The 22,251-nt window shown below is 37.4% G+C and overlaps 2 protein-coding genes and 2 long non-coding RNA genes across 5 annotated transcripts in view; all 4 read right to left on the bottom strand.

The window, feature by feature from the left end:
* Positions 1 to 2,055: 2,055 nt before the first annotated feature.
* LOC144655928 (uncharacterized) lies at positions 2,056 to 3,391 on the bottom strand. The gene is made up of 3 exons (XR_013571221.1): positions 3,159 to 3,391; positions 2,871 to 2,954; positions 2,056 to 2,399 (listed from the first exon to the last, which is right to left on the bottom strand). It is a non-coding gene; the product is annotated as an uncharacterized LOC144655928 (long non-coding RNA).
* A 2,935-nt stretch (positions 3,392 to 6,326) lies between these two features.
* On the bottom strand, positions 6,327 to 7,761 carry LOC144656180 (uncharacterized). Of its 2 annotated transcripts, none has more exons than XR_013571274.1 (3): positions 7,485 to 7,761; positions 7,197 to 7,281; positions 6,327 to 6,599 (listed from the first exon to the last, which is right to left on the bottom strand). It is a non-coding gene; the product is annotated as an uncharacterized LOC144656180 (long non-coding RNA). The 2 variants fall into 2 exon arrangements; XR_013571275.1 differs by having other exon boundaries at positions 7,505 to 7,560.
* Positions 7,762 to 9,576: 1,815 nt separating this feature from the next.
* LOC144656174 (poly(A) RNA polymerase GLD2-like) lies at positions 9,577 to 19,133 on the bottom strand. Its single transcript, XM_078516413.1, has 3 exons — positions 18,687 to 19,133; positions 17,056 to 17,272; positions 9,577 to 11,214 (listed from the first exon to the last, which is right to left on the bottom strand). Exons 1-3 carry the CDS (start codon positions 19,008 to 19,010, stop codon positions 10,766 to 10,768), a joined length of 990 nt encoding a protein of 329 aa, XP_078372539.1. The 5' UTR covers positions 19,011 to 19,133; the 3' UTR covers positions 9,577 to 10,765.
* Positions 19,134 to 19,939: 806 nt separating this feature from the next.
* Positions 19,940 to 22,251, bottom strand: part of LOC144656733 (Fanconi anemia group G protein-like) — a 33,624-nt gene continuing 31,312 nt past the window's right edge. The window contains exons 18-21 of the mRNA XM_078516967.1: positions 21,927 to 21,991; positions 21,532 to 21,628; positions 21,224 to 21,368; positions 19,940 to 20,397 (exon numbers count right to left, since the gene is read on the bottom strand). Coding sequence (XP_078373093.1) covers positions 20,268 to 20,397; positions 21,224 to 21,368; positions 21,532 to 21,628; positions 21,927 to 21,991 — 437 coding nt within the window. The 3' untranslated portion in view covers positions 19,940 to 20,267. The remainder of the gene's footprint in view (positions 20,398 to 21,223; positions 21,369 to 21,531; positions 21,629 to 21,926; positions 21,992 to 22,251) is intronic.

Below are 22,251 nucleotides of genomic sequence, written 5' to 3'. Positions count from 1 at the left end.
GCCCTATTCAGTACTGTCATCTGGTAGAGGGGGGCTTATATCCGGGGGGGGGCTTATAACCGGATGTATTTTTTTGTTTCCAGGATGATGGGCCTATAACCGGGGGGGCTTATAAGCGGGGGGGCTTATAACAGGAATTCTACGGTATAATAAAAACAATAGGTTAGCGAGGCAGTGTTCTATTGTGACGTGTCCTGTGCTTCTACACCAAGAAGGAGCCTGAATTTGGCCTGAGCGAAAAACAACCTTTGTTTTCTGTTTTGCTCTCTAAAACGGAATAAGACATCTGAACCCAAGTGCGTTAGATTCGTAAAATATTCACCTCCAGTTCAAGTTTCCGTTTAGTGAAAGTATTATTGAAACTTCAGTGATAAAAATTGGTTTATGCTTTTATTCAATGCAAGGAAATGAAATGTATCTTTTAGCAACTTTTAATAGTGTTTTATCACTACTGTATATAATGACTATTATCTGATTTTCTGGAGGGTGTTAGTATCTGATATTGAGATTACAAAAAGCGTAAAAAAAAATGTCTCCTCCGAAATTCTAACTGGTTCAATTTACAAGCTTTTTGCAAAAAGGCATTTGAAACTTAGTTAATTTAATCGAACACAAATCTGACCTTGTTAAAGAATTTTATTACCGTCTATACAGTGAATCGGAAACATTGTCAAACTGAAAAACCTTTAATAAAATGATGAGGGTTTCAGTAAGCTATTGAAGCAGCTTTAGGGGTCGTGTATAAGTAGAGTAACTAGTAGATAAAAGAGTATTCGACTATAATAAGATAGCGCTAAGCTAAACGCTTAAAGGTTCTTAAAGTACTTGCAGATAAAGTGTTATATAAAAATTTAACAGATGTTTTAACAACAAAAAGATAAAAACGCTTAAAATTCTTAAAGTACACATTGTTAACATCAGTGCTTTTAACATGTTTAATTATATTCAACTCATGGATCATTTTAGTAAAACTCCATTGCTTTGCGGCACGTTCCCGGTAAAAGGTTCCATAGAATTGCCCCACTGTGGGATATATTGATAATTTCATAGCATTACTTTTAAATGATGGAGTAATTAGCAGATGTTTCTTGCTAATTCTTAGAAGAAAGTCATAGTTTCCGAAACAGGAAACGAAAATACGGACATTTATGATTTCGATATTGATTAAAACTGAAAAAAAAAAACTAAAAATGTTCTTGAATATCTTTTTAAGCGGAGGATCAGGCATCGTAAGGTTTTGGTTTTTTCGTTAATTAAAGACCTGCTATATATTGTAGGTTAAATGTTATCACTTCGTGCTCAGTGTGGGGAATCTCATTAGCAGCCTGGAACAGTATGAAACGTTTTCTGCCGTTGTCACGTTCTAGAGGGGCTTCCCCCCTACACCCCACCCCGTAGGGGCCTTGGTGCTTTGGCTTCGGTCAGCCCCTCATAAAAATTCTGGATCAGCACCGATAAAAAAATATATCTTCACAGGAAATCCATAAGATCTTTAACACATGAAGTGTTATTTTTAATTAACATGAAAATATTGCAACAGTAATTTTGTATCATTTCATCTTGTGAAATAGCTTTTTCCGATCAAAGCTTTCGCCGCTATCAGGTTGTTTCTCTGACCCTTAAAAAAGTGATATTCTTTGAAGCTACGTGATTTTATAAGCGGTGTTTCAGTATTTTATCTCGTCTCCCCATCTTGAAATATATATTTCTCAGCTCATTTACTTGCAGTGTTTGTTTACAAACCATGGATAACCCTTCAGGCTGTTATAATGGAATATGTGTATAGCTAATGAGGGCACAGTCCCATTCAGAATTACTCGCTGAAGCCGAAAAATTAGCTTTGCCTTTTTCACGGACCTTTTCTTATTTGTATTAGAAAATAATCCAGTGTGTGGATGCGAGGCAATTTCGTATTTTTTTTAGTATTTTCTCCACTATTTATCGCCAAAAAAGTCAGTTTTAAATTCCATACAAACTCATATTTTAAAGTGAATTAATACGCAAATATTACACCTGGGCTGTCTGTGCTGTAGCTACACGGACAGAGGATATTAGCCTGTGATTTGAACAGTCACAAGTACTCGGAAACTTGTTATGCTAGCATGATGCGGGAAGAGTGTGACGTCATTGTTGCTTAGCAACGCCTCTGCTAACAAAAAACTGAATACATATACACCATAACTTTGCTTATCCTAATTGTTTATTGTTTCATCAGTAGAAATACAGTCGTTTTCTAAGCAAGTGCTTAGAAGTTCAAATCCTTTCGCACAAATCCGTCATGTCCACCCTTTTCCTTTTTTGGACTTTTCCCAGTCTTTACGAGATGTTCATACTGATGTGGAGTTCTTCCTCTCTCTGTAAGGCGGTGATCCCGGCGCCTTTTTATGCGCTTTGCATTACTGTGGGACAGAAATGAGATTATTGGTTTACGGGTAAATTTCACATCTGATACATCAGGGCAAAATATTGCTCGTTGCTGACTAAAAATCAGAAAGCTTATTCGAATTACTCCTTTGACTGCAAAGGATAAACTGTACGTTCACATCATTTTGCCCTAATATTTTGCACGATTTAGAGAAGCTAGACTAATCAGAGCAAGTTGTTCTCAATGAACATTGATTTTTGTGTTGCCTTCTCGTTACCGAATTTTCTTTCACGGGAAAAATAAGAACATACAATTGACCTTGCTCGTAATGTGTCGCTTCATAGCTCAGTTGGTAGAGCATCGCACCTGTATCGCGAAGTTCACGGATTAAAGTCCCATTGAAGCCCTGAAGTTTTCAGGCTTCTTTCTTTGCAAATTCTTTAAGTAATTCCACTGCGAGGAGCATTTCTTTACTTGAATTATTTTAGTTTTTAACTTTACTCACCCATTGATATTGACCAGCGCCATAACAAGACACATTGCAAACAGCACAGCAAAGAACTTAGCTTGGTTCATCTTTGTCTTTGTCCTTTTATAGAAGGTAAAAATATTTTAGGTTGAGTTTAGAAGACGCACGCAGACTTTGCTATGTTCAAAGTTGTCATGTTATCTTTTTATGGATTTATCAAATTTAACCTGTACAGCAAAATGAAGTTGACTCTTGTTAACACATGTATCATTCAAGGTGATCAATATTTTCCTTTTTTTTAAACAGATGATCATGCAAACAAACCTTTAATGCCTTTTCCTTGACGTTTGCTGTTGAAGTTGCCCCTTGTGTTTCAGTGGTATTTCTGTAGTGAAAGTTCAAGTGTTTCTTTTCCGGAAGGAAAGCTTTTAAGCAGGAATGCCACAAACTTGATAAGGGCCTATCAGGTACCACGTGACCATACGTCACGATGCTAGTTTGAGAAGCTCTTCATCAAGGGATAAAGGTGAATTTGGCCTGAGCGATAAATACAACCTTTTTCTTCTGTTTTGCTCTCTAAAACAGTATAAGACATCTGGACCCAGATACGTTAGCATCGTGAAATATTCAGCTGTAGTTCAAGCTTCTGTTTAGCCAAAGTAATATAGAATTTCAGTGATAAAAAATGAATTCGTATTTTGAATGAATGCATGGAAATGAAATGCATCTTTTAGCAACTTTTAATATAGTGTTTTATCACTACTGTTTACATAGTACATGTAGTACGTATACAAAGAAACGCAAAAATAAATATCGTTTAATCTGTGTCTCAAAAATGTCTCCTGCGAAATTCTTAATGGTTCAATTTGCAAGCTTTTTTGTAAAAAAGGCATTTGAAACTTAGACTATAATAAGATAAAAACACTAATTAAAACTAAACGCGAAAAAATTCTTAAAGTACTAGTAGATAAAGTCTTATATAAAACTTTTACGAATGTTTCAACGATAAAGTTTGATTGATTGATTGATAAAAAGGTCAAAACGCTAAAACATTTAAACTCCTTAGGGATATTGCTTTGCGGCACTCTTTTGGTAAAAGGTTCCACAGAGTTGTCCCTCTGTGGGATACTGATAATTTCATCATTTTAGATTTTATGGAGTAACTAGCAGATGGTGTTTTCTAAAATGGTATGATCGAGGGTTGAAACTTGCGATATATATGTAGGCGAGTCATTATGCTACATCTTATACGTGAAATGATCGAGCTTCAGAATCGATAATGTATATTCCAAGTTCTTAAAGTGTCCCATTTAGCGCGGGCAAGTACTTTTGCCGATGTCGTGTCCTTCAGCAAGTTGAAATTGTTTTTTGCTTCTTAGAAGAAAGTCATTGTTCCCGAAACGGCATTAATATTTTCGATATTTTTTTTTACATTTTCGATATTGATAAAAACTGACAAAAACTTTTTAGGCGTAAAATGAAAATGATATTTCCCGCTTATGTGGCATCCTAAGGTTTTCTTTTATCGTAAAAGACCCGATATCGTAGGTTTAAATGTTATCACTTATCGGGGGGGGGGGGGGGTGGCTGCCAGAGAGTAATGTTTTAAAAATCCTTTCGATGAGACGTTTTTTTGTCCTTATCTTGTTTTGGAGGGGCTTCTCCTTACATCCCGTAGGGGCTTTGGTGCTTTGACTTCGGCCACCCCCGTATAAAGTTCTTGATCCGCAACGATATAAACAACAATGAATACGGAAGGAGCTTTAATTCAACTAAGTGCTATTTGTAATTCCCATAAAAATAATCTAAATCAATCTAAATATACAGCTCAGGCAAACGGGCTGAAAAACCTCATGTAATCGCGTTTTCAATTTCAGCCCGGGCTGAAAGTGAATTTGCGGATGTGCAGTGGTGGTTTTCAACGAAAGAAAATGGCGGCAACGATAATTATTCAATTTTTAAAGTGTTCAGCCCGGGCTGAAATTCTCCATGTAATAGCAACAAAATTCCAGCCCGGCAAGCCAGGCTGAAATTCGCCATATAATTGGGTCCTTAGGCTACAGAAACAGGCCTCCTGAGAGGAAAAACAAATTTTTCACGTGCAAAAATACAAACTTGTACATTTCATGTAGACCAATATGCAAAATTTTTATGCAGTGAATACCCAGAACACTGTTCGTTCTTGTCGCGTAGGCTTAAATGCTTTCGTCCGACATCCTTTCTCGAAATAGCTGTAATCCAAACAGTGCCGAGTACTCGGAAATCATTCTCGTCCCCATAGCCCTTTCGTTTCTCTTAGCCGGCTGGGCCTTGGCGCGAGGAAAAAAAGGGCTCTGGGGACACAGGATTTCCAGTCTTAGATTCTAGGACTTCCGGTCTTCATGTCTGCAGTCATGACGTTTCAAAAGAATGTACGAGAGAGTCGTTACGTTTTCGACTTTCGTTTAGGAATTCTTTGTTCCAAACAGCCAATCAAAAAAACTCGAATTAATTCAAAAATCATATGTCCCCAGAGCCCTCCGTTTTCTCGTGCCAGGCCGGCTAAGAGAAACGAAAGGTATTGCTCGGAAATTTGTCTACCTCTTCCCCAGGAGTCCTCGTCCTTGGTCGTGCACAACCCCCGCGCTCCCTGTTTTCCCGCCTTACCGCCTCAACGTTCGGCCAACCGGCGCCTGGGGACGAGGTAGATCACCTTAAATGACACAGTTAGTTGTACTTAGGGCGCTTTTCATTAGTCTTATCTTGTTAAACCTTCTTAATTTCAGTTCATAAGAGCCCGAAACATTGTTTTTTTCTTCTTATAAAAGAAAGTTGTTGTTGCTGAAACGGGAAACCACGTCACGGAGAAAAATAATTTCGAGAACTGCAAAAAAAAAAATTCTAGAGTCAATTAAAATTTTAATATCTTTTTTAACCGGAAGATAAAAATGAGATTACCCGCTCATCAGGAATCGTTTCTTTTATTACAAAAGACCCGAGGTTGTAGGTTTAAATGAATAGCACTTATTAAACAGTTCTCTCTCTCTATCTTTAAAAATATATTCTCCGGTCCGTTCATTTACATTCAACTTTAAAAAGTTTTAAAAACAAAGTTCAAAAAAACTTAACTTGCAGTGTTTCTGTTATGCAATTTCTGACGATTGAGTGACTGAACATTATGACAGCATGATCGAGAGGCTCGCGGATTGTCATGGCATGTTCATGGGAATCTTTCGAAGGAAGAGACAGTTGGTAATTCCCGAAGGTGATAGCACTTGCTTACGGGAGCGGTCGGTTACAGGAGCTTTGTGTGACAATTCAAACCGGGTTTCATTATGGTGGTCGTATTACCAAATAGAGCTGGTCGTTTTCGACTGTACTTGGAAAATTGTCATACAGTACCATCATAGTGCCGGGAGGGTAGGTCACTATTGCTTAGTAACGTCTCGGACAAAAACTGCGAAAAAAGAAAAGAAAACTGAATACATTTAATTTAGACCATGACTTTGTTCATCATTATTGTTTATTGTTTCATTAGCAGACATACAGTAATTGTTTTCTAAGCAAGTTAAGTGCTTACGTTTTTAACATTCTCAAGGCGGTCTACTTCTAGTTCCCGTTTCATATTTAACTCCTTTGTGAATCAAATCACGTTACGTTAGTTGCTAGACGTCTTTCAATTTTTTTTCCTCTCCAGTCTTCTTTTTCTTCTCCCATTCCATAAACTTTGAAAATAGATCTTTCCATTCGCTATCCTCATTTCCTTTCTTTGTGCGCGCTGCATTACTGTGGAACAGGAAGGAGAATTAAGGGTTTGCTGGTAACTTTTACAACAATACAATTTTAGGCAATTTCGGCACTGACCAACCGACTTTTCATAGAATTAACTGAAATATCACAAGGACGGCTTTAAACTGTAGAAGAACTAAAAAAAAAACACATAAAGGCCAAAAAGGGCATGGATGGGCAAAATTTAACAAGATTAAGACGGATTGCGTTTACGTAAACTTAAAAAAACGTTAGCTCATTTACAATGCTCGAAAATCATCCTTGTGTGTTATGTGGCCGTTGTTTTGCCAATAAAAGACTTTGGCTCTGCCAATTTAAAGTTTAGAGCTCCTAATTAACGAAAATAAATAGAATTACCTAAAATACCGTGACCTAGCCCCTTTAAAAAGCAGAAACCTCTTCGAATTACTCAGATGGCTGTAAAGGACAAATTGTACGGCGTTCACATCATTTTTGTCTAGATATTTCGCTGGATTTAGAGAAGACTTCGGTTTAAGTAGCCTTGAAAGAAGCGAGATGTTCAATAATGTACAGTAAAGTTTGAGTTGTCTTTTTGTCACTGAATTATTTCAGTCACTCTTTAACTTTCCTTACCCGCTGTCAGTAACCAACGCCATAACAAGACACAATGCAAACAGCACAGCAAACAACTTGGCTTGGTTCATCTTTAGTAAGTATCCTTTAGTAGATGGTAAATATATTTTAAGTTCAATAATTGACACAAGCAGACGTTTGTAACGTTCAAAGTATATCTTGTTGAAATTGTCAAATTTAGCTTGTAAAGCCAAGTGAAGTTGACACTTGTAAACTGCATACGTGTACTGTACTATTCGAGGTGATCAATATTTGTTTCTTGTGAAACATATAAACATGCGAACAAACCTTTAATGTCTTTTCCTGACCTTTGCTTTTGAAGTTGCCCCTTGAGCTTCAGTGGTACCTCTGTAGTGAACGTTTTAAGTGTCTCTCTGCAAATGCCTGTTTTCGGAAAGAACAGCTCTTAATCAAGAAAGCCACATTGATAAGGGCGTATCAGGTTCCAAACGTCATGCATACTTCTTGTTTTAAAAAGATAGCTGATTAACTCATTATCATAATGGTGGAAAGAAGGTGAAGTTGTCCAGAGTCTTCTGTTTTGCTTTCTAAAGCGGAATAAGAACTCTGAACCAAAATGCGTTAGCATCGTATATCGTAAATATTCACGTCTTCATTCAAGTTTCCATTTAGTGAAAGTATTATTGAAACTTCAGTAATAAATAAAAACCAATTTATCTTTTAAATTAATGAATGAAAATGATATGTATATTTTAGCAACTTTTAATATAGTGTTTTAATATAGTAAAGGCGGGTGTTAATTTCTCATATCGAAAGTGCACAAAAACGTAAAAAAAAACATCTTATAATATGTGCCTAAATTAATGTCTCCTGTGAAATTTTCACTACAAACATGTAGAAGAAAGTCGTTATTCCCGAAACGGGAAATCACATTACGGACATTACTGATGTCGATACTGATGAAATCTAAAAAAAAAACTTTATAGAGTCCATTAAAATTTTTATATCTTTTTGAACCTAAAAATGAAATGATTTAAAAGCTTATCAGGTATCGTTTCTTTTAAGATTAAATGTTAGCACTTATTAAACAGTGCGACAATCTCATTAGCAACCTACAATAGTAAGCAGATCGAGGGAGGGGGAGGGCTTTAAGGGTTTGTTTCATCATTTCTAAGTAATGTGAAAAGATCTTTTTTGGCAATTGTCTTGTTTAAGAGGGGCTTCACCTTACACCCCGTAGTGGCATTGATGTTTTTACTTCGGCCATCCCCTCCAACCGCACCCCCCGTCCCCCTTCATAAAATTCTGGATCCGCCCCGATAACGGACACATAAATTCACTGGTAGTAATAATAGTATTTTATCTTGTGAAATAGCTATTCGCTATCAAAGCTTTCCGCTATTAAGTTATTTCTTTGGCCCTACAAAATTAATATTTTTTTAAGGTAATCTCATCTCTCTATCTTGAAATACATATCCTCAGCTCATTTAAATTCTGCTTTAAGATAGAAACTTTTTAATAGCGCTAGCCAAGTTCAGAAACTTTTATTTGCAGTGTTTCTTTGCGAACCTTCACTCTTCTGACGATTGATTGACTGAATGAATTAGTCAGAAATTAATATTCTGACGGAATGTTTGGCGGGACATTTTGGTCATTTTGGGTCGGTCAGTCTTCATCTTCGTTCGCTTTCCTGTTTTTTAAGTTTTTATTTGAACAATTTTCGTGAATAATTGTAATCTGTGTTCGCTTATTCCGTGCAGCAGATCGAGCTTATTATATTGGAACCAGTAGTTGTTATTTGCAAGGTTCAAATTGTAATTATGCGATGATACATTTTGCCCCAGATGAGTTACTGACGCATCCTCAATAAACTCTTCACATTGAATGTCTCGTGTTAGTGTAGTTAGAATTTGTATCTATGTGTAACTAATTTGTGCACAGTCCTATTCAGAACTACACGGTGAAGTCTAAAAATTAGCTTCGCTCTTTTCACATTCACCTTTTTTCATTTGTATTGCAATACGATCTAGCGAGGATGCGAGGCAATTTCTGGTAATTTTGTTGTTTCTACCCGAAAATGTCACGGCCACGTTGAATTATGAGAAAAGTGAACCGTGGAAAGCGCTGACAACCCCCCAAAAAAGGCTGCCAAGGAGACTTGCAATTGAAAAAAAAAAAAAAATTGCCGTTCTAATCTAAATATAGTGCGAGCAGTCACGGGTCCTCTGAAACTTGTCACGCCAGCATGCTGCAACAGTGATATGACGTCACTGTTGCTCAGCAACGTCTCTGACAAAAAGCGGTTGGTTCATGCAAGAGGATTTTTTTCCAGAAATAGTAACGTTTGAAAAGAGAAATAACTGATCCTTTAGTTATTGAAAACTTTATTGTATACAATCACAAAGTCTACAAAGGTGGACGATGAAGGTAAAGCGGCTTTCATTAAAACACGATTTGTTTGAGATAAACTAAAAATAAAGCCAAGATAACCCCTAACCCTACTATTAAATCTAACCGCAAGCAACCCCAGCTAAAGTAGGCTAACCGGAGTGCTATTTAGGCTAACCGGAGCGCTAGTTAGGCTAACCTGGCTCGGATCCTAGCTCATATCCTGGCTCGAATCCTAGTTTAGGTATCCTCGATTTGTATATGTAATAGGACTACATACTGTCAAATTATTTCCAAATTCGACAACTGTAGTCCTGAGTGTTACCTATTTATTAATAGATCCAAAAATAGATGAACTTGGCAAATGTTTGACCATCCAAATTAGAGAAAAAAAATGAAAATACATAACATTTTGATAGCCATATTTTTTCTCAAATTGGACAGTTTTCTCAAGAAACATGCAATTTATTTTAAATTTGGACAGTTGGCAAAAATTAATAAAAAAATTTATCTTTTGACAATATTGGATTAACAGATAGACAGCTATATAATTAACGTTTAAATTTTGCCACTTGTGGGAATGAAATCAAACCCCTCTAGCAAGTTGGCTATTTACAAATGGTGGTGGGGAGTTTCAAGATCTCGATGCCACCGAGAACAAATCCAGCTAGTGAGTGCAGGATGGAAAGCTTTAGTTAAGAACAAATTTTAGTTTCCTATTTGTTGTAAGTGACAAATATATGTACGAAATGAATACATCTTCATTCAAATCCTGACCAGTAATCAACTCATTGTTGACGTGAACATGTACAGTTTAGGTTAGGAATGAATTTACTACAATACCACTTTGTTTTTAAAATTTTAAAAATAAGAACATTTTAAGAACGTTTTATGCACCTATCAATGTTAAGCCGCTGGGGGGGGGGGGGGGGGAGAGGGAGGCCGGGCATAGGCAGGGGATTTGACAGCAATTGTTACGACATTTTATTGACGTTTAGTGACTCTTTTGAACATCCACAAATGCCCTGGGGTTGGGCATTGAACAGAAAGTCTCAGCTAAGTTCAAATGCCCGGCCTATGCCCGGCCTCCCCCCAGCAGCTTAACATTGATACGTCCATTAGGCTCAAATCTTCGAAAAAGTTAAGAACGTTCAGCCTCGGCCAAAAAAAATTTAGACGTTCTTATATAAAAAAGAGTGTACAAGACAAGCGCTTTCGAGTTACACGATTTCCTCCAAGGATGCATCACGCCTTAACTGAGAAGAAGCGGAGCTAAACGCGCTCTTGATGCGTGAGAACTCGTAAGAATCGTACACAGATCTTGTGACATTCCCTCCATCTGATGGATCCTCCAGCCGGATGTAAGGTCCTCGCCATATCTTGTTGTACATCTCGGTGGGTCGGGTGCTTCCCGTACGAATGGACATGGTTCTGTCCCAGTTGAACGTGGAATAATATTGAAAGAAGCCGACCAGCAGCTCGCCGAGACTTTGCGTGTTGGAAGACTTGAATGCACGAATTTGAGCCGGAACATCAGCGGTCAGCTTGTCGATTACAACACTATTTGAAGCTTGGAAGATATCAGGAAAGATTTGTTGTAAGGCGGGTACAACAGGCGGGGAACATCCGGCTTGAAGGTAATGAATAACAAGGAGAACTACGGCGAAACCTTAAATTAAAAAATGAATTCTAAATCAGTGAGAAAACCCGGTCGCCATGATGAGGTCTTGTTACCGATCAGTAGCGAAACACCTTACAACAAGAAGCTTGAGAAGCTTAAAATCGGGCGCTTAATAATTAGCTATCTGTTTTGACTTGAAAGGCAGGGTACAGTACAGTAAAAATCACTGCAAAAACAGTCACTTAAACCTATTCAGGCCGGGGGGGGGGGGGCTTTTGAGGCCTTCGCTGACTTATGACGCTTATAACTTTTTCAAGATTCAACCAAACGCTGCCAAACTTTGCGCGTTTATCGAAAATTTATCTCGCAATAATTTGGTAGGATTAGTTATTGTGCCAGTAACTTGAAATCACCATGGCAACGTCATTTTGACAGGCTTGTTTTCCCAAATTTGAATTTTTCGTGTTTCTATTTAATAATGAAAATCTGGAATGTTTTCAAAGATTGCATTATTACTTAATGACATAAATGGTCTCAATTTATAAAAATATATTTCGCACAATACAAATAAACGATTGAACTAGACGTCTAGAAAATATAAATTTGTAACACTTAGCAAAGTGCAGCCTTTTAATAAAGGCGGGGTTTTACCTAAAGACCAAGTTTTCCAACGCTTTAGGTGGCTGACGCATTTCAGTATTTTCCAGTCCTTACACTTTAATGGAACAGTATACAACTTCTAATCAGGTACTATTGTCAAGAAAATGATCACAACTTATTGACCAATGATTAGGTATTTGTTTCATACCATTACTGTAATAGAAACTGGTGAAGAATAGTAGTACTGACCCAAAGTATAAGGGCTGGAAAACACTGAAAACCATTTCAGCCGCGTTTCAAGGAATCCAAAAAAGCTTTACTTATCCCATATATATTTGTTTTGCAGTATTTTGTTAATTTTTGAACGATTTTGGGGGATGTCTGGGAGGCGATAGTTTTTCTCAAAGGATTAGTAAAATGTAGACAAATAAGAAATATTGAAGATTTAATGTGATTTTAAAATTTGAATTTGAAGTTAAAAATTGGTGGACGGACACCAAACAGTCTCCTGACAACCCGGAGTGCTCTTGCGAGGGGGTCAACTGTTTGAAGGTGTTTCCATTCTTTTCTTCAATCCCTTCTTTAAATCTCTTAAAGTTCCATTCAAATTCAGGTAGAACCCCATCTTAATTTTTGTTCTTGTGAGAAAACAACAGAAGTCAAAGGTTGCGTGATATAACCAAGCATGGATTTTAATTCTCCCTCCCTTTCCATCTCCTTAGCCTTTCACCCCCACCTGTCCCTCCCTTTCTACTCTCATTCAATTTAATGTTTGTTTAAATTTCCTAACCAATTCAGTATCGTACTAATCTGTGCCAAGCAATCAGATAATATCAGAAATTTGCCTTAATTTTGATCTCCCATTCCAAGACCTTAGAGTATAAACCGCTAATAAAACAAAACACACTGATAATAATTATCTGAGGTTATACACCTTGCAGTATTAACGTACTAACAAACTTGATAACAAACCCCATGTCGTACTAAGGATTTTTACTGATCAACATAGAAAATGAGTTCACAATGGTTTGTTCCCAAAACGTTTTTTACTGTACCTGTACGGAGGGTCTGTTTATTGACCTGTAACTTGTATACCGTATTGAAAAATTCAGAACGAACAGACTTCTGCCCGCTACCATACAGCCGTTTACTGGCAGTCTTTGAAAATCCTGAATTTCGTCAAAATGAACCAAAATAAAGTTTTAAAATTTCCTTTATCAATATGGTTCTTACCTTTTTATTCAATTCTATAAACTGCTTTTATGCAGTACTGTCCACAAAGATTTCAATTTCCTCAAAGTTTCGGGACAAATGGATACAAAATATTTCGTGCAGAATGTAATTTGATTAAGCGAATGTTTTCACGTCTATAAATACTTCAAGCAGTGAATGAAAAACCGTTTTGTTTTCATCGATGAGAACCACTTTCAAATAGTTATGCATAAAAAATAACAATCAGATCAGAATACAATAATTATTAATGTAAGGTCTGACGCTATTATGTCTCGGCAGAGATACTTCTTTTTTGCAAGTTCAAATGTATGCAAATTTCGTGTGAAATGTAATTCGATTTCATTGTCTTGTTTACAAACTCATTCTCAAGAAAGTTGTATTTTCGTGAATAAAACCAATTGGCCTGTTTTGTTTTCCTGATCATGTTTGTCTGGAATTTTTACCAAACATGTGGTCTTTTTTTCGGAACTTTAAGTTGTACAAAAATTCCTATTTTAAACACAGATGTCACTTCCGGAATTTCTCATCTAAAATTCAATTGGTATTTAATTATAATTATTCGAAGTTTTCATTTTCAAGTCATCTTTTTATTCGATAGCTTTACTGATCTCGTAAAAAATTCATTCAAGTTCACACCAATACTGTACACTGCCAATGTTTTGCTGATGTCTTGAGAAGTGTCTTACTAACGTCACTAGTCAAATCTAAAATATATCCAAACCAAGTTGTGCAAACATTCTAATCTTTGTGACAGGCGACTTTGACGCCCAACTGTGCGGAAATGAAAATCGACATACTTCTTGCTAAATATATAAAAAATAGTTTTAAAGTGGAGTCCGCCTCAAAAAAATGTACCGCCAGATCACACTGCTATTTGTAGAAACCTGCAAAGCGTCTAGTTTCAAAAGTTTCCCACAAAAACATTGCGTGACATCAATGACGTTACCCCTTTTATTTACAAAAATAGCTTCAACTTGTCAAAGCAACTACAGTTTCACAATGGTGATTATTAGTACTTTACACCTTAAGCTTTTTCCTCTGTCCTCCCGCCGAAGCAAAGAAGAGAACCAGATTGCAGATTAGCCCAAAAGTCGACCCAGTATTCCTACAACGATTTACTGTCAAAACTGAAATGAAACCGATTGGTCCAGGCTATCCCCGTAATTTTTAGCCGACAGGAGACTATCGTCTAGGACGACCAAAGGGTAAACTATAAATCGGCCACGCCCCATTAACAAAACATGCCGTTATGACGCCGGAAATCCAGCTCACACATACTATACCCCGTGACTCACGCAAACCTCCGACTTACGTGCTACTACAGTCATTCCTTTCTAAACATTTTTTTTGACCACCACCGTACCTTTCTACCCAAAAAACTCATGAAACCGCCCGGTTTTAACCTGTTTTAACCTTTCAAAAATTAGAGCGTTCGAAACTAAATAAGATCCGTAATCACAAACAACATACAGCCGTTTACCAGCACTCTTTAAAACTCCTGAAACCCTTCAAAATCAGGCAAAATAAATCTTTGAAATAACCTTTATCAATGTTTCTTATTTTTTATTCAGTTCTATAAAATGCCTTTCATACACTACTGTCAAACAAAAATTTCAATTTCCTCAAAGTTTTAAGACAAAAGAATAACAAATATTTCGTGCACAATGTAATTTGATTAAGCCAATATTATCACGTCTAAAAATACTTCAAGCAATTCAGTGAAAACCTGTTTTTTTTTTCGTATCAACGAAAACCACTTTCGAATAATCAATACATGAAAATAACAATAAGATCAAAAGGAAGAAAGGAACCTTTCTAATTATTTGAAGACTTTCAAAGCCGTGATATTATGCATCCAATCCGCGATAAAATTTAATTACAACAAAATCCAAGTTCTCATTTTGAAGTCCATTTTTTTCAGTTGATACCTTTATCCAACTTGTGAAAAATTCCATTCAAGTTCCTATTAATACTGTACATTCCCAATGTTTTGCTCAGGTCTTCAGAAGCGTCTTACTAACCAAATCTAAAATAATTCCAAAACATGCTGTACAAACATTCTACTCTTTGTGACAAACGACTTGACGACCAATTGTTCAGAAATGAAAATCGACACAGTTCTTGCTAAATAAAAAAAAAGTTTTACGGCGGAGTCAGGCTCAAAAAATATACCGCAAGATCACACCCCCATTCATAGTCAGAAACCAGCAAACCATCTAGTTTGCTAAAAAAAAACACTGCGTGACATCAATGACGTTACCTTTTTCATTTACAAAAATAATTTTAACTTATCAAAGTAAGTGCAATTTCACAATGGTGAATATCAGTACAGTATGGGGCCAGTTCTCGGCCGGGTCCAGTTCTCGGCCACTTTGTGTTTAACGCGTTTTTTCACACTCCAGTTGAATTAAAAGAAAAAGGTATTTCCCTCAAACGATAGACTGATTCATGTGCTTTAAGTATCTTGAGTTTGATCGTTCAATTCGATATAGAAAGCTCACACGTCGAGTTTACGCGGAGGTAGGTGAATTTGCATTCCCGAAAAATTTGTTTGTTTACGGCTCCTTAAAATTCATGGATGAAGTTAAATTCGTATTTTATCCAAAAGCCCCCACCATACGAGCTAATTTTTGGCATGTGAAACGTAGAATAATTCAGCTTTCTGCTTTAGTTAACTTTTCGTTGAACCGTTGTATTTTTTGGTCTTAATTTACTTCGAAATTTTTTCTTGCGACGTTTGCGTATTTGCCAGTTCTCGGCCACCCTGCTCGCTATCACAGCTTAGCGCTTGGTTTTTAATATAATTTCATCTGCTGCTGCCAGAATGAAAGAAATAAATGTTTTAAAAATAAAGTTCAATCTTATCTCTAAGTTTTGAGCTGACTCTTGTCTTGTCTATTATTTCTACAACACCTAAATCTTTCAAGACCTTTTCACTGCAAAATAAACCATCTAAATGCACGGGTCACACAATGCGGTTTTGCCAGAACCTGCACATAGGCAACTAGGCGCGTTAAAATCCTTCTTTTCTAAAGTAAAACAAAGCATCATAAAAATAATTTGGGATCGATATAACATAAATAGGTTTACAGAGTGATTTTATGACTGTGAAAATTAATTGAGCATTTTTTTTTTACAGATAATTACGCACAAGCTTTTTAGTGGCCGAGAACTGGGCCAAGGTGGCCGAGAACTGGGCCCACAAATGGAGCTTTTATTTTTATTATTGCTCGGGCAAATTAATTTTTGACCGGTCGATAGCTTTACACCAAAAAGCTGAATAATGTAGCTAGCTCTGGGAGAAATTTCAAGTTCCTGCGGTTCTTCTGAGGTAAGAAATACAAGTTTACGTCAAAAGTGGCCAAGAACTGGGCCCCATACTGTACTTTGCCCCGTAAGCTTTTTTCTCTGTCCTTCCGCCGAAGCAAAAAAACACAACCTGATTACACATTAACCCAAAAGTCGACCAAGTGTGCCTGCAACGATTTCCTGTCAAAACTAAAATGAAAACCATTGCGGTATGCGTCACCCGTAGCGGTTTTGTAGCAACCCCAAGCTATCCCCGTCTTTTTGGCCGACAGGAGACTATGCTCTAGGACGACCAAAGGGTAAACTATAAATCGGCCACGCCCGATTAATTACGGAACAAATCAAGTTGGAGTCCACAATAGAAAGTATTTTTTGGTATTTAGTAATGAAGCTGTCTTAAAATGATGGAATAGGGGATTTAGGGTTTTCTTTCCTTAAACAAGGGACACTCTTAATCTAGTCGGTGGGATATGCCTGTTTTTAAGTCATAATTAATCGCGTTTCTGGCAATTGCCTGATTTCGCCGTTGCTCAGCAACATGACGTAGCCTTATGACGTCAAACTAGCGCGATAAATCAATAATTCTTTGAGTGTTCAGGAGCTAAGTTCAGGCGTGGCTCCCGAGAATAACATTTGAAAACTGGCCAAGTTTTATTTATGCGTTGCCATGAACATGTTCTCCCAATGACTGATAAACCAAGCAGTGTGTTCCTTATTTTGTCAACAAAGTGCATCCACCTAACGTACCTGCAAGCCTCTTGAATCTCGCGTCAGTAATCCCTGCCCTCTGAGCCCACAGTTTGACTACCATGACCAGTGGTTTCACCCTTGCGTCACACTCGGAGTAGCATTTTAAGAGGAAAGCGTTTCGCACGCTGATCCAGTTCTCCACGCTGATGTCGGTTTCAAACGACTTCTCCCTGTCTTTGAGTTTGATGATAGGAACTCTGGCATTCAGTACCAGCTACAAAACAGTAGACTGCAAGTAGGTAATTACGCTAAAAAACTGGAGATACACTTAGTATTCAGAGCTTTTCAATCCAGATGATGGTGATAATCATTTAATAAAGTGGGGGGGGGGGGGGGGGGGGGGAGTCTTACAAAGCAAAGCAAAACAACTATGATGGATGAATTGAGCCAGAGATGAACACAATAAAACTACGAATCTGTCCTATGAAAATCGAAGACAAAACTTAATTGACCTTAAGCCAAAATAACTTAAATCCTAAATCATACGAAGTTTGGCTCGCTTCAGGTCGCTTTAGCTCCATAAATCGTCTTTCCATGAAAAAAGCACATTAAGTAGTAAATTGACCTGTTCTCTTAAAGTACCTAGGGTTATTGAGAAAGAAATGTTTCCTTATATTCTGGATCACTTTACATGATTATGCCCAAATGACACACTGACTCCTGGGATGTTTCCAGAAACGGCCATTTAACATACATCATGCCTATTTTTGGATCTTTTACCAAGAGATTGCAGTCAAAACGTGAAGTTGGAAGCTAACAATCTCTTCACTTTGACAAAAAGTTTGTTTTCTTTTTTTCTTTTAGGCATGCACAAAAAGCAAAAGAAAAAATATTTCATTTCGGGGCCATGTTTTCGTGTTTTCTCTTTTTTTGTCTTTTTTCGTTTTCTTTCTCTCTCTATTTCTTTTGTGGTTTTGTTGGCCATTCAGTCAATGTTATTTCCGCTGGGAAAGTTTCCACCGAAATATCCAGTGAAGTGAACTGTGTCAATGGTAGGGCGTACAACCAGATGATAGTGCCCGCCCAAGAAAGCTCTTTAAATCCTCCGAGGGCCTTCTTTTTCGATGCCTTTAGAGGTAGGAATTAATAGAGAGGGAGGCTAATTTCAAATCATTAATCAGGTATGATAAACATAGAAGAAATGAAGCGAACTATTGATGTCCTTACATCTCCACAAAATAGTTAGTATCAATAAACGCTCGAAACGTCAGATGCATGACACAAATTTGTAGCAAGATTCGAACTGAGAATTCGCGTCAGAAAGAACATCAGACCACCCAACAACTTTGTTGAAACATCGACTGTTGTTATTTCTACTCTCCTAACATTATCGGTGGTCAGTTTGTGTAAGAAAAGGGAAAGGAACTAAATAAACAGGCCAAGGGGATATTGAAAGACCGACAAAAGCCGGTTGTTTCATGAAAATCATTGTAAAGAATTCTTGGTTCGAAGTGAAGTGGATTATAATAAGCCGTTAGGATTTTTTGCTTGCATATCTTAAGACAAGTGTTCGAATATTCTATACAAACTCAAATTATGCTTGAGGTTCCTATGTCTAAACATACACCTGACTAGTTGACCTAAAAGCTTCTAGTTAAGGTACAGAATAAAGTTTGCTCAGACATTACCTCTGTTTGAAAACGTCGAGGACTACGGGTGAAAAGCGACTCTATTCTCCTTAACATGTAAGGACTTGTCGCTGCTGCTCCTTCAAAACACAACACCAGATCAATATCGCTATGAACGCTCCCGAAGCCGTTGGCGGACGAGCCGGACAAGACGAGGCGACAAGTGGGATAGAGCGCTTTCACGATGCTTTCAATCTCTTCTCTCCATCGATCCTTTCGATCGTAAATTTCACTCGTTTGCTGATTTGTCGAGAACTTTTGTTGAATCTGTGCGCTTAGTTGAGGATAATGATCATTTCCGACGTTAGGGTTAAATTTTGCCATCGTGACAAGACAAGACGATGTTACAGAAGTGTCGAAAATGAATCTGGATTGATTATTTGTGTACTAGTTTTGATCGTTTCGTGGCCAGATGGAGCTCGACTGGCTTCAAAGCTTATTCCCTACAGCCTCACTAAATTACAGAATGAGTGAAATACGGGTTTCTCAGAAATTCCGCATTTTTTATTCAGAAACAAGAGTTGCATGACGAAGTGACCTAACGAGACAAAGTTTCTGACAGCTGATTGGTCATTAGGGGTATTTAATATTCAAATTATATTCAGTTTCTAGGAAATCGACGTTGTTCCCGGAAAATTTGTTTAAGGCTCTAAACATAGAATTCCTAGAAAGACGCGATCTTTCAAGAATTCTGATTGATCGGCTCAAGTCGTATATTTAATAAACATTACATCATTAAAATTTCAAAACAATTAAACTTTGACAATTTTCATTTCATTGATGTTAGTGTTAAAGTTGAACGACTTGTCTAAAAAACGCAATATCGAGGTTGTCATATACAGTAAAAACCCGCGTATAAGAACCTAGGTTTTTTCAAGTTAGCCTAAACAGGTTCTTATATAAATGGTATTAAGTGTAAAATTAGGCTTACTAGGTTCTTAATTAGGTTCTTAACTTTTGTTCAAGAAATAAAGTAAAAATTTTAAATGATCTGCTCTTTAATGTCCAATAACAGTATTCTTGGAGGCTTCGGTAAGCAAAATACTATACTATTTTAATCTGATTCTGTTAAAATCAAAACTATACTGTGACCTTCACTATAAGAACCTGTTTTAGAATTTTAGCCTAAAATGGTTCTTATGTGAAGGGTGCTTAAAAATGAAATTTTAGCCTAACAGGTTCTTAAATGTTAGGTTCTTATATGCGGGTTTTTACTGTACTGTAATTTATGTCCTTACATCGGAGACTCAGAACGTAGTTACAAATTTAATTTCTTTCAATATAAAATATATAAGATGAAAATATAACTTTGTTTTGTTTGTGTCATGCATGCATGACATGCTCTGATCCCGCGGGCGGATTATTGTGTCCCGTGTGATCCCGTGTATAGCGTAAATCCTGCGGGCGACCAATATGTCCCGTGCGATCCCGCGTAAAGCGTGCATCCCGAGGTTGACCAATGTGTCCCGCGTGTAAACCCGTGTAAAGCGCACATCACGCGTGTGGAGCAGAAGCTGATATCTTTGCTTGAAATCCTCTTTGGTTGTTTCAGCTGAGTTTTTATAACGTTTAATTTATAACTCATACAACCCTGGCAAATGGGTTAAAAGGATCATCCTCCTGGTCGCTCCACCACTTCAAGGACAACTCGTCCATCTCTTGCACTTGTTCAAAGGTGACGTCACTCTCCAGGAGTTTCACAATGGAAGAACTGTTGAACAAGAAACGCACTCATGTCACGTGATTAAAATCATTCAGAGTAGCAAATGAGGGAGCCGTAGGATTACGTTCCAGAATATGTTAAGTTCAAACATGAATGAATGAAATCTTTTTACCACGGTTAAAATATCAGAAAAAATAAATTTCTAAATACTGGTTTACATATTTGCCGTGTGGGAGTCCGATGCAGAAAACCACCTATTAATGCCTCTCTTGAAACTACTTAAGGAACTCGCAGTTCTTAGTTCTTCAGGAAGATCATTCCATAGTGAGGCACCGCTGTAGCTAAAGTTTCGCTTTAGGTAGTCTGTTCTTGGTTTTGCTAAGGATAACTTTAGGGTGGCGTCACGCAGATTATAAGACGAAACTCTCGGGTTGAACATGTTACAGAGGTAGTTTGGGGCAAGCTTATTAACACACTTGTACATTAACTTTGCCTTTTGCTTCGCCCTTCTAATCGATAATTTGTCCCAGCAGAGCGAGTTAAGAAGATAGCTAGAATCTGTGTCAAAACTGGATTCCGTAATTACTCTAGCAGCGCGATTTTGTAGTTTTTGAAGTTTCTCACTCAGTTTTTGAGACAAGCCATCCCATACAACACTGCAGTAATCAAAATGTGGCTCAATAAGACCTTTGTAAAAATTTTAAGAACATTTTACGTTCACGTTTTCCTTCAGTGTCAGCATGTAGATGTGCCATTTCTCCTCCCCAGAGCCATTCGGTTCCCTTGGCCAGCGCAGCCTAAGCACTAGTGTCTAGGCCCCACCGGCTAAGTGACTCGTAAGACCTGGAGGCGAGAATGCGTTGACATGTCTTACCTAAGTACTTTCCTAATGGAACCCAGGTCTCCTTTATGTTGATGAAGCTTGATGCCTCGGAATCGAAGCCAGTTGAGTGCCGCTTCTTTGTTCTGATTTAGTTTTAGGAGCATCTGTGTGTGCTTGTAAACTGTTTCGGGATTTTCTGGGGAATAGCAAAATAATAAAAATATTCACGAGAAAGCAAGAAAGAGTTAACGAAAACAAGGCAATTCTTCAAGCTATATGGTATTCAATATGCTTATGAACCAAAGTCATCAAAAGACCTGCATCATGTTACATTTGATGTAGTTTACATAAAGCACTACCTGGTAAACACTCCAGACTGAGATGCAACTGTTGCAAAGCATCGTGGGTCTGACCCAGGCCTTCCAGGATCGACGCTTTCTGATTATATGCCTGGACCTGCAAACGAAAAACAACGTATCAAGTAAATGAGAATTGTACGTACCTTGAACTGACAAAATGGGAGTAGATAGCTGCAATCGAAGACTGCTTTCTAACTTAATATCCTCGGATAATTCGTATGTTGATTTATAACATCCGTTTGACGATTTTTCCGCGTGACGTTCTCCTGTTTGCAATAGGCCTAAAAAATTTTGTCTCCGGATAAAACTAACCAACGAGCTTTTATCTATTCGATTCGAAACCAGGCAGATGGAAAACAAAATCACCTCGCTCAGAATACAACTTTTGCACTCACCTTTATTTTTACAAGCTTGTTTGGTTCAGTACTTTGGTTCTGTTCGTCTGACGAAACGTTGTCCCCTTTTAATGCAAAAAGTAAAGAAGGTTTACAAAACAAAAGAGTCATATTTAAGATACGAAGTATTAACAACGTAAAAGTGATTTATAGTGGATGTTCTAACACTTTAAGTCGGATTTTTTTCCTTTGCCAGCTTGGCAAACGCCAAAGATAGTTTGAGAAACAAAGATGAATTAAAAATTTACTTGGCTAGAATAACAACAACAGCAACCCTTTAGTTGCATTCCCAGTTACAAATGGTATTGCAATTTGCTGTTATCGC

This window comes from Oculina patagonica, chromosome 6 (assembly GCF_052425735.1).
Source record: "Oculina patagonica isolate OP01 chromosome 6, crgOcupat, whole genome shotgun sequence".
NCBI classification, from domain to species: Eukaryota; Metazoa; Cnidaria; class Anthozoa; order Scleractinia; family Oculinidae; genus Oculina; species Oculina patagonica.
The sequence above is the reverse complement of the archived record's forward strand: the minus strand, read 5'-3'. Positions and strand labels throughout refer to the sequence as shown.

Bases quoted from the DNA above. Each gene is read 5' to 3' on its own strand.
- LOC144656174 (XM_078516413.1), bottom strand. From the start codon at position 19,010: ATGGCAAAATTTAACCCTAACGTCGGAAATGATCATTATCCTCAACTA. The intron at 17,273-18,686 runs GTAATGTCTGAG...ACTGTTTTGTAG, and splicing joins CTCGACGTTTTCAAACAGAG to CTGGTACTGAATGCCAGAGT. The intron at 11,215-17,055 runs GTACGTTAGGTG...TTTTAATTTAAG, and splicing joins GAGATTCAAGAGGCTTGCAG to GTTTCGCCGTAGTTCTCCTT.